Raw genomic sequence first — 16675 nt, 5'->3', positions numbered from 1 at the left:
TAATGATAACCTTAACACATTTCTACCCCTCGTTTCTCAGACCTGTGTTTTTTGGCTGTGGGGGAGATACCATATTCTGCTGATACCACCTGTATTGCTGGGGTAGAGCAAATACCACAGTCCTAAAAGTTAGCACCCCAACCGTGCAAGTTGGTAATTGGTATTGAATCTAAGCACCTAAGGGTCTCTTTCATTATTTTGCAGGCCCCTTTCTGTTTGATGATAGATGCCTGATGGGCCCAGAGCATCCTGTTGACATGGGGACACTTGTCTCATACCTCTTTCTCTGGGAAGTGGGTCCTTGGAGGCACCATGTGTAACACTGCAGTGGTGATGTGCAAGGCATTTATAAAAACACAGAGGGTAGTGGTATCAAGAGTGCAGAAGACAATACAGGCCCACCCCAGATCCAGAATATGTATTAATTCCAGTGAGGGCAGGGCATTGTGCCTTCAATAATGGAAGAACCCCAGGGTAGTTAGCCTGGTATAGGTAACTAACTGGTTCGCTCAGGGTATGGTGACAAAGCAAAGCTTAGGATTGGTCGGTGGTGCTGACAAAGTGGGTGCTGGCCAGTAGTAGATGCCCACGTTGGCCTTAGGGAGAGGGAGCTCATTTGCTTCTGTGGGCGCTGGCTTATGCAAGCCAGTCATTGCCACTGTGGTCAGTCCTAAGCCCATGGAGAGCATCAGATCGGGAGGGAAGACACACATGTGATCCCGTGCATGACTGTTAAGAGATTTTGCTTCAGTCGTGGACACTCTGGTAGGAATTCCTGTGGGACAGAGATGTGTGTCCTTTCTGGAGGGCCGTGTATTTTATCCTTCCTCAACTCGCCTGTCAGCAACCTTCCATTCTGGCTTATTTCAAGTCTACGGCCCATCTGGGTAAAGCATTAGCCACTGTCCAGGAATTGATAAAAACTCACCGTAGACTTTCCCTCCTTGCAAGGTCTAGTGGACAACAAAAGGAAGTGCTTGAAGTTTTGCCAAATCAGGATATGTTTCTTCTGTGTTATCCTTCAGTACCATCCCTGAAGGGACTGTAATGCTCTAGCAGTCCCCTTTGGGCTGGTACTGTCACGAATGAACCAAGCTCAGGTCTCTCAGAGTTATCAGCTGATTGGCAGGGACTGCCTCCATGAAGACATAACTCTGGTGGAGGGAGAAAGCCTACTGGGTGAGGGTTGTGATTAGCCTGTTTGAGTATTGTGTGCCTTCGGGACCTCCATAAGCCCAGTCTTATGTTTACATACCAGATTATTGGTGAAAGGCATGCTGTTTATGGTTTGGTAGACCAGGTAGAAGAACTTCAAACGGGATTAATGCTATAGTTACCGGGAGTCCCATGGTGTCAGACATTTGCTGTCTGTTAGAACGTAGTAACCAGCCAGGAGCTATTTACTGAGAAAATGGTCCCTGCTCCAGAATCCCAGAGGCATGCTCTGCGATCATATTGGGATATGCCTCAAGCTCTGTGCATGCTGGTCAGCATCTGATGCCCCAGCTCGCAGCGTAGCCTGAGGAGCTGAGCCTTACTGCTCTAGCCTGTCCCACTTAGAAGGCTTCCTCCTGCTCTAAGCTTTACTTGCAACTGGCAGCTTTTTGGTTTACTCAGTAAAAGTATAAAAAGAGGACACTGGAAGACAGGATATGTGCCATCTGTAATACGGAGGAGATGCTTGGGGCAGCAAGCTGACCTGTTCTCCAGAACTGATCAGTATTATGAGCATCAGTATAGGAGACCAGCACGTGACTACCTTTGGGAAGGTGCGATAGACCAGGGCTCCTGCAGCTGAGATGATGGCAGAGAGCTAGAGAGCCAAGAGATCCCTGAGTTCAGACCACAAAGTAATTTTATTCTCCTTGCCAGTTGAAAAGAAGTTCCATCAAATGGCCTGGGTGGACAGTAACAGAAATAATCGTTAGCTTTATGCCAAGTTTCAGAGTTTTTTTTTTTTAATCTGGTCCAATGAGACCACATCTGGCCATGCTGCAACAGAGTCGCCCGTCTCAGGAGTTCCTCCTCTGTTTTTGTAGAGAAGACCTGCTACAGCTTCCCCTTCTTACTGTAATGCTTAATGCGTAGAGGAAATGTGCTGCCAGGTATCGAAAAGACCTCTTCAAGGAAGGAGAGTCAGGTTAGACTGGTTAAACACCATCATGTTTGGGCTGTCCCTGCTGGGCTGCTCCTTGCTCATACATCTATCTCTGGGCCATCCCTCCATCTCTAGAATATGGGCTGATTGTTCACTAAAGACATCCGGCTTCCCTTCTCAGTAGAAGACTAGGTACCAGCAGATACCATGAAGCTTCATGGTCTGTGCAATACAATCCAATAAGCAAAATGTCAGTGTACTTAAGAGGTTGATGTATACCTGCACATCTATCTGTTTCACACCAGGTAAGGTTAAGACTATTGACATTTCAGTGGCTGTTTCATTTCAGTGTTTTTACATTTTTCAGGATCCTTTTGAGTCAAGAGCAGGAAATGCATAAATATACTCTTTTTTTTTTTCCCAAGCAAAAACTGCAATCATAGGAATATAAATTGTAATTCTTCGAACCACAGCTCTTAGCTGTTGATAATGGTTCCACCCTCTCTTGTTTCCCAAAGCCTAACTATGGTGGTGATTTTGACAGTTAAAAAGAATTAAACCACATTTGGGTAGAAATGTTTTATCTTAAAGTAGATGGCTATTTTGATATATACAGGGAAAAGGAAAACTCTGACTTCAGTAAGCAGGCAGTGACCATTGTTTCTAGAGTAAGACTAATGTGGAATGACTCCTTGCACTTTGGTTTTTGGTCTGTAGTTCTAACACTTTCCTTGATTTCTTTTTTTTTTTTTAATTGAACAGTTGAAAAGAGATGCATATTCTACACGAGCCTGGAGGTGATACTGTAACTTCAGAATTCACATTTGATGTCTTCTTACTTGCTCTTATAAATGGCCCATGCTTAGTGCTATTTTGTATATTTAACCACAAATTTTTAACTGCCTGTGGAAAAATTCAAATATTTGAGGAAATAACTACCAATGAAAACATCCTCATTCCATCAATTATCTCTTATTCCCTGAAGCTAACACCATTGGAATCTGATCGCATTATTTATTAAATGTTTCTATTAGAAACATTTTGCTATAAAACTTCACCTTGAAAGTCTTGCACCATTTACTATTATTTGTATATAATATTTTAATACGAGCTCATTAGTCTTTATTATTTCTAATATTAAAACAATTGGGAAGGCTGATTTCATTATAAATTGTTATTTACCTTGAATTTCCCGAAGTGAACATTATTTCTATATTTAATTCAAGTGGATCACTTAATAAGAAGTACTATATAAGAATTGTTTTAGTTTCAAATTCATGAACTTAATATTTTCACAAAGGTTAAAATGGTTTTAACTGTCATAACGTGGGACCCATTTTTGTGTGTCTGGTACCAGCCCAAAATGATCATTTTCATTGACCCGATCTCCTTCAAAGGGGGCAATTTAAGCAGTATTACTTAATTGAATTATCTAGAATTAAGTCAATATCCCTATAAACTGTTATCTTTAGATATCATTGGTGATAGGAGGCAAATGTTTGTATTAATTGATGACTGAAAAATTATAAGAAAAAAAAACCTTAGTATTTTGTTTTCTGAGAATTGACAGAAAAGAAAGTCTGGGGTTGCTCTATTGAATTGAAATGATATTGTTCCTATCATGGTCCTTTTATAAAGCCTGCTGAGTCTTCCCTTCCCCACCTGGACCTGTTTTTAAAGTTTTCAAGTGCTTAGTGATGACTGGAAGAGCTTTCCCTGTATCCAGTGCTCTATTGGTGTTCTCATTTAATAGGAGGAGAATGTCTTATGATGCCTAAATAAAAGTTGACGTAATTGACCAGTTTTTATTTAGACTCTTCTTGTCAGTGAAACGATAACCTGGGAGGGCTTAGAGTTTTGTAACGGTCTTGGCTTACCATTTCACATCGGGGAAAAATACGAGACTATCCCCAGAGAAAAGGGGATTCAGCATATTGCCTGCCCAAAACAAAAAAAGGAGTAAAACCAGCGGTTGAAGGCTAGAGCATGCAAATGATAAAGGCAGAACCCATATGATGCCATGTTACGTGGAACCATCCAGGTCCGGAAGGCCCTGAGTACATTTTCTTACTCAGGACCCTGAAGTAGACTCATCACTGAGATTAGTTTCTGGCCCACTGTAGGTCCAGGCACACCTCGTTTTATTGCACTTCACTGATGTTGCCTTTTTTTTTTTAAACAATTGAAGACAAGACCCTCCACCAGCAAAAAGAGTATGACTCATTTTATTACAATGCTCTCTTTATTGCAGTGGTCTGGAACCAAACCTGTGCTATCTCCAAGATATATGCCTGTACTCAAGTTTGTTAGGGTGATTGAACCAGTACAACTTTATATGACATTTCACAGGCAGCTTTGTCAGTTGGTTTTATAGGATTGGATTCAAATATAGATTGGCCCTAAAGCAAAAGAAATGAAGTTACCGTCAACTCAGAACCCATTTTCCTGTTGGAAATATTGTTTATTGAAGGCATCACAGTGCCTTTTCTCACAGTATCATAGCCACCTTCCCTCTGAAACAGGCCTTCACGGAGGAGACAGTCCCACTCTGGGTGCAAATCAGCAGTTATAGACTGCATGTGACTTTATTTATTTATTTATTTATTTTTTTAAGATTTTCTCCAATAAGGCTTATTTTATTTATTTTTTTTTTAAAGATTTTTATTGGGTAATTGGGGGGATGGGAACAGTGCTGGGGAATTGGGAGAAGGGGAACAGACAAGTTGCTGTCCTTTTGTTCTTCAGTCTAGTTGTGGAGGACGCTGCTTCACTGGCCCAAGTTGGCACCATCATTGCGCTCTTCCCTGGCGAGGCAGATCAGTCGCCGGCTTCTGGACGGCTGCTCACTGCGGCTGCTGGCTGCTCACGCTGGCTGCTGGCTACATATAGTAGCCCATGGCAACCCACTGCCACAGAGGCTGCAGCCTACGCCGTCGCCAGCGACTCACGGCAGCCCAGCTCCAGGTTGAGCTGTTGTTCAGCATCTTAGCTGTAGAGGGCAGTGTCACTGGCCCTCATATGTGGGATCCGAGCCGGGGCCCTCTGGCATCCCAAGCGAGTTCTTAACCATCGCGCCACTCGGCCGGCCCTGCATGTGACTTTAAAAGACACATGCAAAAAAGAAATATAAACCTTAAAGGAAAATGGTGTTACATGAAAAAACTAACAAGGCTTTTATAAGAGTGTGTCAGTAGCGTTCGCCACCAGCAAAAGGGTATTGTCGACACAGTGCACGAGGTCAGAGGGTGAGCACTGCTAAACTGATCAAGAACAAAGGGACCTGCAGCAACAAAACACCCAAACTGGGCAGCAGTCATCTCAGGCCAATTGGACCGACAGCTGTGTGCCCCAGGCACTGACATTGCTGGAGTGCAAGTGTGGGTCATCCTGGGTATTCCTTAGGCTTCCTCAGTTATCAGTAGACTAGGCACCCAGTGGTAAAAATCAATGTTCTTTGCAGCTTGTGCACAGTACATATTCCTCATGCCTGATTGTAAGCGTTTGGTGAGGCAGGTGGTCCTCACATTCATTTAGAAGAGATTGGAACATTTTTTGAAATACATTCTCAGTAGAGGACTCTGCCTTCCTAGAATGTCTTCCAAAATAGGAACATGGAGAGCCTCAGTTTTTTTCTTTGTAAGCATCTCCATACATGCTGTCGTTTTGTTCTAAAATCAACATCATCAACATCATAACCCCTTGCACCCCACATAGGTGCAGTGTCTGAGGCTCCCGCCTTCAGGAATGTTTCCTTTTGTGTTTAGTCACTGCACCTGCAGGAAACCCCAATGAAAATATGACTCACTATGGGAGGGATGGCATCAAACTCGTTCTCTGTAAGCCACAGCCAGCCATGATTACCAATGAATTAACAGACCAGTCTCCTAAAGAGGGGCGAGAGTAGAAACAGAGCTGTAGGTATTTCACTGAGGGGTGTCAGTGGGAGGTGATGGGGAAACTGGCAGTGGTATCTTTGTGTGGTGGTGTTTTCAGGGACTCCAGCCATCCTGGAATTACCTGGAAGGTAGTAGGCACGTGAATGCAGAGCTAGAAGGCTAAGAGCCAGGCTGAGGGCATGTAGGTAAATTATCACTATTTCCTCTACCATGTCACTTGAAAATTACTGTCAGCTACCTGTAGTTATTGTTCATGTGATGACCCAGAGGCACAGTAAAATCTGTCATCCTAGAAGTATTACATCATGTTCAGATAGGTTTGGTGTGACCAGGTATAAGAAAGCATTATCCTCAGCTGTTATAAACAACAGAACACGTTATATGACACATGTTATACAGTTAGCTGGTTGTGAAAGTATAGTTTGAACAAATAATACTTTGGCATATTACCGGTATCACAGCTCATCTAGAATTTGAAATTTGTGGGTTGAGTAACAGTAGGGGATACGAAAGACACATATATCATGGTCCTGACCGCAAACTCAGAGTGCATGAGACATGCACAGAAGCATGAAGCTGATGTCAGCGAGGCGGCCGCTGAGCAGAGCCAGCTCCAAGTCCCGAGATGGGCTAGACAGTGACAGCCTTCGGGGTGTGAAAGGAAGGGATCCCCCTGGGTTGGATTTTCCCATGGAAGCTTCATGGGGGTTTTCTTGAGGGAGACGTATTGGTAGAATTTGGATAGGCAGAGAAAAGACGAGAATGTATTGAATCCTAAGTATGACTGTATCTTTTTGACCTGATAAGTATGATTATTACAATTTTTCATAAAACCTTCCAAAGTATTCAGTTGAATGGATTCTAACTTAACTTTGTGCTTTAAAAAAAGAAATTGGACGCAGAGGAAAGAACTGAAAAACTAGGCTGTTGGTCTTTTTTCTTTTGTTTTTTTTCTTGTCTTTCAAGGAAAGCCGCTGTTATGTAGAAAGAGCATTTTAGGGCGAGCTATATAAGCTTAAGCAAGTCAGTTAGCCTTTCTAAATTTGTTTTCTGGTCTGTTAACAAAAGTTTACATCTTCTCAGGATTTGTGTGAATATCCACTACGTTTATTTGACGCCCTCTTTTTCTTTGTATTCACTCAGTTTCTCCTTGTCATCCTTAGGTTTTCTAATTTTTCCATATTTGAATGTGAACAGGCTCACCATCTTCTTCCTTTTGCTTTTCTCTTCGCCTTTCTCACTTCTCCAAACCTCTTGGCCATCTGCAGTGTCTCCTGCACTCTGCACACCTGAGACAGAGTAGATGTTTGTCCCATTGGCGAGAACATTTTATTAAATGAGTATGTTGCTGCGTTTTGGGACTTGAGATCATCGTTTAAAGTGTACTATGCCTTCCTGTGCCAAGATTAAAAATTACTTGTCCAAGTTCATCTAAAGACAAATCTTATGTTGAGGTATCTGGCAGGTGGTAGTTCTGGAATACTTCCCTACTATTTCATTTGTTTTCTACTCAAAGAACAAGGGCTGTTACTGAGCACAATATTCAGTCAGTTTTCACTTTTGGACCGAGTTTCATCTCATACTTCAGTTTCTGAGTAGTTCAGGTTTGAGTTTTGTTTCTTTGGGTGGAATGGTTTTAGTTTGAGAGGAGAGGAGAAGAACATTTTGTGACTTTATAAAGAGCAGTAATTCCCTTTGAGCTGGTCTCTGGCCTCGCTTCAGATTCCTTGCTAATTTTCACTGATCATTAACAGCTGAGAATGCCCATTTATTTGTTCATTGTTCCTAATTTTATCTAACAGTTTACAACAACAAAATCATTCCCTACCCATCCCCCGACTGTGGAAGCCGGGGTTTTTTTTACTAGCTACAATGCTATATTTCTTAAATAATTTATGTTACAAGAGTATTTTCTCTTAATGGCTGATTATTAAATTCCTTTCTGGACTTCGGGAGGTTAATTTCTTTCCAGCAATATTTGTGTGACCCTGTTGAAAATGAGTGCATTTCAGAATGGGTACAACCTGTAAAATGACTTGGCACAATCAAATGTTTACTTCTGAAAAGCTCGAGTGCCCTCAGAAGAGTGCTGTTTGGACGGAAAGCAGAGACCATCCCAATCGTCCTGTAGCTGAAATTCAGCCTCATAGTATGACTCTTTGTTTTTCAATTTTTTAAAGCCTTAAATTAGTGGTAAATTTCACATTTGTGTTAAAACATTTAGCGTTGTTATAAGCATCTGCTGTGAGACATTGTTTTCCTTGCACCGTACTTTTGGTTCCATTTGTCTTGTTGTTTTATTTACTTTTTCTGTTTTTTGTTTGTTTGTTTGTTTAAATACTACATGTTCATTGTAGAAAATTCAAATATAGCAAGATGTAAAGGAGAAAGCCAGAGTGCCCCCAACATCAGAGACGGTCACTCAGTGAACCTCATTCCCGTCCTCTCGTTGTACGTATATGAGATGGGGTCATTCTCATACATGCTGCTTCACAAACACTTTTTTACTCTCTCAGCATTTATGTTATGGAGGGTTGTAGAGGAACGGAAGAGTTGAAGGGTTGCAGGGTACTCCATCATAAGGACGTACCATAGTTTATTTAATGCCCGTCTTCTTCATGCACATTTGGCCTATTTCCCATTTTTCCCTCCTGAAATACGCCTGCAGTGAAACATCTGTATAATAACATCTGCCAACTTTGTATACTGTCAAGTTTTTTCTTCAAGGTAAATTCCTCGGAGAAGAATTGCTCTAGCAAAGGATAAAAATGGAAACTCTTTAGATTTACCCCAAAATGTAGAGGAAGCCTGGTCCGTAACCCCGGTTACTCCTTGTTGGTTGGTCACAGGCCTCCCCGTTCTTCAGTGGTGCAGACAGCACAGGACCAGGAGCCATAGTGACCAGCTGCACACTGGAGTCCGTGTAATTTAAGGACTGCAGTGCAGAGCTGCTCCAAAGTATGAGCCAAGTGCAGTATCTGCGGCCTTGACCTTTAGAAGGTCAAAGATGAAGGTGGCTCAGCTGGATGGGATACCCTTTTCTACAAATGTGGCCTGTCACCGAATAAAAACATTCCCTTCAACATGCTAAGCCCTGGGCCAAATACCACACAAAGACATGGGGACAGTCTGTTTTCAGAGAAGCTGTGGATTTAGTGGCTGAGTGTGGATAAGTGGCAAGAGGTGGAGGCTGAACAGGACCTCAGCGCCATCCTGCCGACATCCTGCTTTTATAGACGAGGCTGTTGAGGTTTTTCAATGTCAAGTCAAATGTCACTTAGCTGTAAACAGCACAGGAACAAGAAGAATCCAGATTATTTCCCTCCCAATCTGGTATTCTTTCCAGGAGGCCACGTAAGAAGATTTTGAGAGCAGCAAGGCAGGGTAGGGGTTAAGAGCACAGCTTTGGAGGCTGGTAGATTTAGACTTAAATCTTGGGTTTACCGCTTTCTAACTCTGTCCCCTTTGACAAGATGCTTAACATCTCTAAGGTTTAGTTTTCTTATCTCTATGAAGATATTGCCTCATAGGGTTATTGAGAAAATTAAATAAGATACTGTTTCAAAATATTTCAGCATAGTTCCTGGAAAGAGAACTGCTCAATAACGAATTAATTCATAGTAGATCTTTGTTAATGATGCAGTCTAAATCATGTGGACTATAAAATCATTGGCTTTTAGGGCTGGAAGGCAGGAGCCCCACGATCATCTAGTTCCGTCTTTTTGTTTTACAGATAAAGAAAGTAACATCCTGGAGAGACCTACGGCTCCTCACTCCAGAGCCTAACTCATTCCCTGGGTTTCCCAGCTCCTGGGAGCTATATTCTTTGTGACCTTGTGAAATAAATGAAGCCAAAAGTGTTTGTGTATTTTTGATGAAACTACTTCTAGGAATGTTCTGGCATCTGGCATAAACCTGCCTTCTGTATAGATTATCACCATAGTTCTCTGATTTTTTTTTTAAACAGCCCTTAGAAACTAAGATGAGTCAGATAATGGCTTAAGAGAAAGTGCTATAATTCGATCATCCTAAACTCAGATTAGATTGACTCCTTGAGGTTTCTGCAAGAAATCTTAAGGTTTTACCATATTGTTCGTTTTCCTTTTTTCTAAGACCCTGTCTTCCCTAATTTTGCTTGGCTTCCTCCCGCCGTTCCCCCCTCAGTATGATCCAAAATAAAGTTTTTAAGTCTTAAAAATAAAAAGGACTTCTTTCATTTTGGATTTTGGTTGTCTTGATTATTAAAATCTACATCTATAGTGTTTCTATTATTTGAGGAGTCATGTGTTTTCAGAATTCATATTCTATAAAAGCAGTTCTTACTCTCAAGGAAAACAGTAGGCTGATGTTTGTGCCTAGAGGCATCTAGAGGAAATGCTTCAGCCCCTCACCTCCAGAAGCATTTTGCTTTCCTGTAGCATTGCACTACAGCTGGGAAATCACACAGGACGAGATGTGATGGAGTTTTCAATCATCAAGTCCAGACTGCAGTGTGGTGGGGATTCAGAGAAAGGAAACAGGAGAAGCCTACAGAGAGGAAAGGCATCTTGAACTAAAAAAAAAAAAATCCCAGAACGTGGCATATCACAGCAGAGGCAAGAAAGGCCGACTGTGACCAGGGAAACCAGGACTTGATGCATTGCAGTGTCTGCATGTGTACGTGTGTGGACACATACATGCATGATGTGTGAAAACTGAAGAAATCCTTCTACTTGTATCTTTTCCAGGCTTTTCAGTTTTCCCATTTTTGTATCGTCTCAGCAGCTCAATACAGATATTTTGCATGGAATAGATAAACTCTAACTTAATAAAACTCAGTTAAACTTAACTGACTTAAATTATATTTTTAGTGTATCAGTTCCCTGCCTACACACATGTACCCTGTGACTGGTGCTATTCATCCCTCTTGTTGCTAACAAGACAGCAGCATGTCCCTCCAGCTTGCCCTGTCGCCTAGGAGTGCAGGGAGATGTAAGTAACCCCCCTCCTCCACCTGCAGACCCCAGATGGGGAGTGGCCCCATCACTAGGATAAGACATGTTGCTCATACCCACTGAGCTGACAAGCCTGACTCCCATCTATTTTTTTCCCCTCAGTGCTTACTTCTTCAACTACACACATTATCTCCTAGGCAGTGTAACAAGTTACTAAAGGACAAATGTCAGATCACCTTCTCAGTACTTTATTTCAGATGAAGGTTATTAGGTAGATTGGGGGAATTAGGCAGACTTTCCAGAGAGCTCTACCCATACACACACGGGGTAAAAAAGATCATAAGCTCCCCTCCTCCCATGCATACATGCAGCCAAAGCCAGGTATGTTCAAACAGGTGTGTTTAACACATTTTCATCTATTTAAATACTTAAATATGCTGACAGGTATATTTAATGAGCCCAAATGTAAAACATTAAATCTTAGCTGAAATCAAGTCCAACTTGCATACTATAGAAATTCCTGCAAGTCATTTCACTTATCTGCCTAGAAGATAAACTATTAGGCAGAATATTATATATAGTTAGTATTAATCAAGCTTAGTGTCTAACATGTACGTTCACCAATGACAGTATTTAGAAAGTTGGAAAAGAATTGAAAACTTGAGGGTTTCTAGAGAAATCGTAGCCTAACTTGCAAGTAGATAGATAGAAGCATGTACCTATTCCTGTGTCTCTCACACACGTACTACCCACACAATTTTTTATCATTTTTCCATTGGGCTTATAGTTCCAACAGAGCAATTTATTTTAACCAAGCCCTGTATGACAGGTACCTATGAGCACCCATTTATTCCCTACTCAAATCCCTGAATAGTATTAGAAAGTTAGAACTATTCAGTTATCTGAATCCTTTGAATTCATTCTTTGGAACCTTATATCCTAGTGTCTAGATGTTTACGCTCATCTAGATAAAAAAAAGTATTTTGTTTTTTAATCCCAGCTTCTGCATGGGCAGTTCTTTTTAATTCGAAGAGTAGCAGGTTTTGGAGATCATTTAAAAGACTGACCAATTTTCTCAGCCTGAAATTAGTTAAGGAAGAACATGGAAACAATGTTGAGGATATCTTCAAAAATTATGGAAAAGTTCCCACATTGCTTTCCAATAATAAGTATCAATGAATTGGGTGTAAGAGTGGCAAGACTTGAGATCCACTGAGTTAACAATGTATCTTATTAATGAAATTATATTTCTCTGTTAATGAAGTTGATGAGGTAGGAATTATGAATAGATTTATAGAATATGTAAAAGAAGCGTTAGTTTACTTTTGAGGGATTGCTACCTATAAAATATGGCCATTATTTTCTCTCTTTCATTCTGTGGTATGCAGTTTCTCTAAGACAAAATTTTTTTAAAATATTTTCCCTCAGTTTTTCAGTGTCTGTTAAGTAAAACTGAAGCTTCTAGAAAATGTTTATCCTGTAGTTTTGTGTGCCTACCAATAGGCATACCACAGAGTAACCTTGAGGGACACATAGATCCTAATTTGAGAATGAAAAATGGATTAAGGCTCTGTTTCTCTGATCACCTGAAAAGCAGAATGGTTATCATCACTAGGAGGGAAGGTATTCTACATCAGGGACTCTTCTTTTTGCTAAGAGACCATTCCTTATTTTCTATGATACTTAGATCTAATTTGATGAATATCTGAAACACGGGACACTAGCATGTAGATACCAGTTGATGTATTTTCCCAAAGGGAACTCATCGTTAATAATCACACACTGTTTTGCTCTGTGAGACTGGGAATTTGTGGATTTCTGTCTGACCCTAATAGTTTTCAGCCATATTCAGAAGGCCGCAGGAACACTAGCTTCCTTGCTTTAAAAGGGGAACATCCAAGATGCTGTAACGTGGGTGCAGTCCCCCATGTATTTACATGGAAGAAGGCCACAGGTGTCCTTGGATGTCATCAAACATAGTGAGGAAACTGGTGCTGTGAGCAGCCCTTATTGTGAAGATGCTCATTTCTAATTGGGGAGAAAAAAGTGAGTTTCCAGACAACTCAGATTACAGTAGTACCCCCTTATTTGCACTTTTGCTTTCTGCAGTTTCAGTTACCCACGGTCAAGCATGGTCCGAAAATATGACATGGAAAAATCCAGAAATAAACAACTCCTAAGTCATGGCTCAGTGACTCTCCTTTTGACAAATCGTCAGGTCAATTAGTAGCCTAACACTATGTCACAATGCCTGTTATTCGCCACACTATTCATCTCAGCACATACACATTGTCTCTCACATCATCACAAGAAGGGTGAGTACAGCACAATGAGATACTTTGAGAGACTCCACATTCTCCTAACTTTTATGACAGCATATTGTTATAATCTATTTTATTGTTAGTTATTGTTAATCTCCCACTATGCCTAATTTACAAATTAAACTTTATCATAGGTATGTATGTATAGGAAAAAATGTAGTATATATAGAGTTTGGTACTATCCACGGTTTCAGGCATCCGCTGGGGGTCTTGGAAGGGATCCACCGTGGATAAGGGGGGACAACTGTACTCAAATATTTCATAATAAATATCACAGCGTTAAGAGTCCAGCTGACTACAGTGACTCAACTAAATGTTCACAGAAAATTAATATGTCACAGGAGTCCACAAATTACCTTCTAGCTTTAGACATTGATAGGATAATGCAGGTTAAGCTTCATATTATCCATTGATTATAACACTATATACACCTGGCTGGGAAGGGAGGCAGATAGTATTACATTTGAAAAAAAGCTTTTTTAAAATAACAAAACTACTTATTTTATATTTTAGAATTTTCTTGTGTTACCCTCAGTAACAGAACGAATAATGGGTGATGGTGATACATCCAAATGTATTAAAATTTATTTTAGAGCCAGAAAAGACCCAAAGCAGTCACCGCCATCTTGCCGTCTGCACAAACTAACCTACTTTCTGAAGACATCACACGGATTACATAATAGTCTCAAGCCAAACATTTTTATATGCACCCTAGTAAATTAACATATTCTTATACAGAGGGTGCCAAAAAAAATGTATAACACATTTTAAGAAAGGGAAAAAGCTGTATTAAAATTGTAATAATATGTACCGATAACAAAAGATGAATACAAGTCATGTGTATATATTTTTTTGGGCACGCCTGGTATTGTGTATTTTCTCCAACTATATCTATCTTTGCTTCATCCTTTTCAGTTGTATTTGATTCTGTTACTGAAAGCTTCCTGTCCTTTTCTGTTATAGGATTACAGCTGGACAGACATCCGCTGCCCCTTTGAAAAACGAAGAGATGCAGCATGCGTGTTTTGGGACAATGTAGTATACATTTTGGGTGGCTCTCAGCTGTTCCCCATAAAACGAATGGACTGCTATAATGTCGTGAAGGACAGCTGGTATTCCAAACTGGGCCCTCCAACCCCCCGAGACAGCCTTGCTGCCTGTGCTGCAGAAGGCAAAATTTATACCTCTGGAGGCTCCGAAGTCGGTAAGGACTTTACCCGGTGGTATTGTTTGGGGGTTGTGCTAGAAAGCGGAGCATTTTGGTTTTCATATTTAAATAAACAATTGGTGTTATTTGTTTGTCATTGTTTGACATAACTGAAATACATATGTTACATATGTTAGAGCCCATATCCCTAAACTCTTAACCTTACTCCTTTATAAATCATTAATTTATAAGAACTTCAACTTCCTAGATTAAGTTAATTGTCCCTTTTTTGCCATGTCAAAGCTTTCATTGATGCCATCTGGATTTTAGTTCTAGAGTAGTTGTTTTGGATGCATAATATTCTTTGCTTTAAAGATTTCAGAGTTTGGGTTTACTCATAGGCCCTTTCAGGCCACTTTACTAAATTCAAGCTTTTAAAATTTGTATTATCTTTTCTTTCTTTGTAGCAGAAAAAACTAAGAAGGGCCTTTTTATTTGCTTTATTCTTTATAATGTAATGACTGATTAGTATTTTATGCTTATTGATCAGGATGGGGTAGATATGAGTGTATAAACCTTTCTCGTTGATGAATAATAAGTTAGTGTCCAATAGTGGACTTTTGCTAAATGAATAATTTTTCTAAATGAATATTCTAGGTGCAGACTAGACACATAATAGCTTTTCACATGCTTTCATCTTTTTAAGTAATTTCTTTAGCTGAATAATGGGCTTATAAAGAAAACTAGGAAGACCAAATAAACCTAAGATATGGAATTTAAGTGTAATAATTAAGTTTCTTTATTTTCTCTGATGAGTTTTATATTAGCCCAAAGAATGTTTTACTTTTATCCAGCATGTTTATATAAGTTTTCACCACCCCCACTACATGTCAAATAAATAAAAGTAAAATTATGATTTCTTAAATATGACTCAAGAGGTGATCTTTTTCCCTCTTTAAAAGAATTCTTGACAGCATGTCTAATACAGCATATTTCAAATACAAAAAAATCCTAAAAATAATAGAAAACAACTGTTCTAAGGATATACTTTTTGTAGAAAGTATAATAGAACATTTATTCAGCATTTACTCTGTCACTTTTTTACTTAAGTAGTTTCTTATATCTGCTATATACTGTATGTTTCCCCCTAATGTCAACCAACTAAATCTACAAAATTGGGATTGTTTAAAAGTTAAAAAAGAAGTTATTAGTCATGACCACTGCTGCTTCTGTGTGTTACTCTCTGCTCCCTGCTTTTCATAGATCTTGGCTATGATGATAAGGGTGGTGGTGGTGGTGGTAGTATTTTTAAACATTGGCCAAGTCCGCAAGAGTGGGACATGAGACATAATTTAGTCAAGTTCTAACTTTTTTCTTGGGAAAGAAAAAAAGCACTCAATCTTTAATAATACCATTTCTAAAACTCTTTTTTTTAAAAAAGATTTTTATTGGGGAATTGGGGGATGGGAACAGCGCTGGGGAATTGGAGAAAGGGGAACAGACAAGTTGCTGTCCTTTTGTTCTTCAGTCTAGTTGTGGAGGACATTGCCTCACTGGCCCAAGTTGGCACCATCATTGCGCTCTTCCCGGGCGAGGCAGATCAGTCGCCGGCTTCTGGACGGCCGCTCACTGCGGCTGCTGGCCACTCACGCTGGCTGCTGGCTACACACAGTAGCCCACTGCAGCCTATGCCGTCGCAGGCGACTCATGGCAGCCCAGCTCCAGGTTGAGCTGTTGTTCAGCATCTTAGTTGTGGAGGGCAGTGTCACTGGCCCTCATGTGGGATCCGAACCAGGGTCCTCTGGCATCCTAAGCCAGTTCTTAACCATCACGCCACTCGGCCGGCCCCATTTCTAAAACTCTTTATTGAGTTTCTATAACGTGCAGAAGCTGCAAAACAGAATGAATGCACTCGCATGTTTTGTTGATAAAACATATAATCAAAGTACACCAGAAAATACAATGATGCCTTGAGAGTGTCCTCAAGAATGGACCAGCATGGCTTCAGGTGTGGAGCCACATAGCCACCGAGAGAAGCCAGGAAGAGTAGTTTCGTTAATGGTGCAGTGGCTGTTACAGAATATTAAACGATAAGCCTCAGAATATGATAAGAAAGAAGTTTTCATAGTTTAAGGTATGGATTTACCATCTGTAAATAGCTATGCTTGTTCCCTCTATATAAACATTTTAAGTTTGGGTAATTCCCATCATGCACAAGTGGGCTTGAAGACATACATAAAGTCTCTTGTTTTTCTTTTTCTCAAGTGTAATTAACCAAT

At 40.3% G+C, this 16675-nt stretch overlaps 1 protein-coding gene across 5 annotated transcripts in view; it reads left to right on the top strand.

Moving 5' to 3' along the window:
• KLHL7 (kelch like family member 7) overlaps positions 1 to 16675 on the top strand; it is a 54743-nt gene that overhangs the window by 32638 nt on the left and 5430 nt on the right. For all 5 annotated transcript variants that reach the window (XM_019651994.1, XM_019651998.1, XM_019651995.1 and 2 more), the window contains one exon: positions 14213 to 14453. In XM_019651994.1, the coding sequence (XP_019507539.1) occupies positions 14213 to 14453 (241 nt within the window). The remainder of the gene's footprint in view (positions 1 to 14212; positions 14454 to 16675) is intronic.

The sequence above is a fragment of the Hipposideros armiger genome, unplaced genomic scaffold (assembly GCF_001890085.2).
Source record: "Hipposideros armiger isolate ML-2016 unplaced genomic scaffold, ASM189008v1 scaffold_171, whole genome shotgun sequence".
In the NCBI taxonomy this organism is placed as follows: Eukaryota; Metazoa; Chordata; class Mammalia; order Chiroptera; family Hipposideridae; genus Hipposideros; species Hipposideros armiger.
This window is presented reverse-complemented; position numbering and strand designations above follow the sequence as displayed.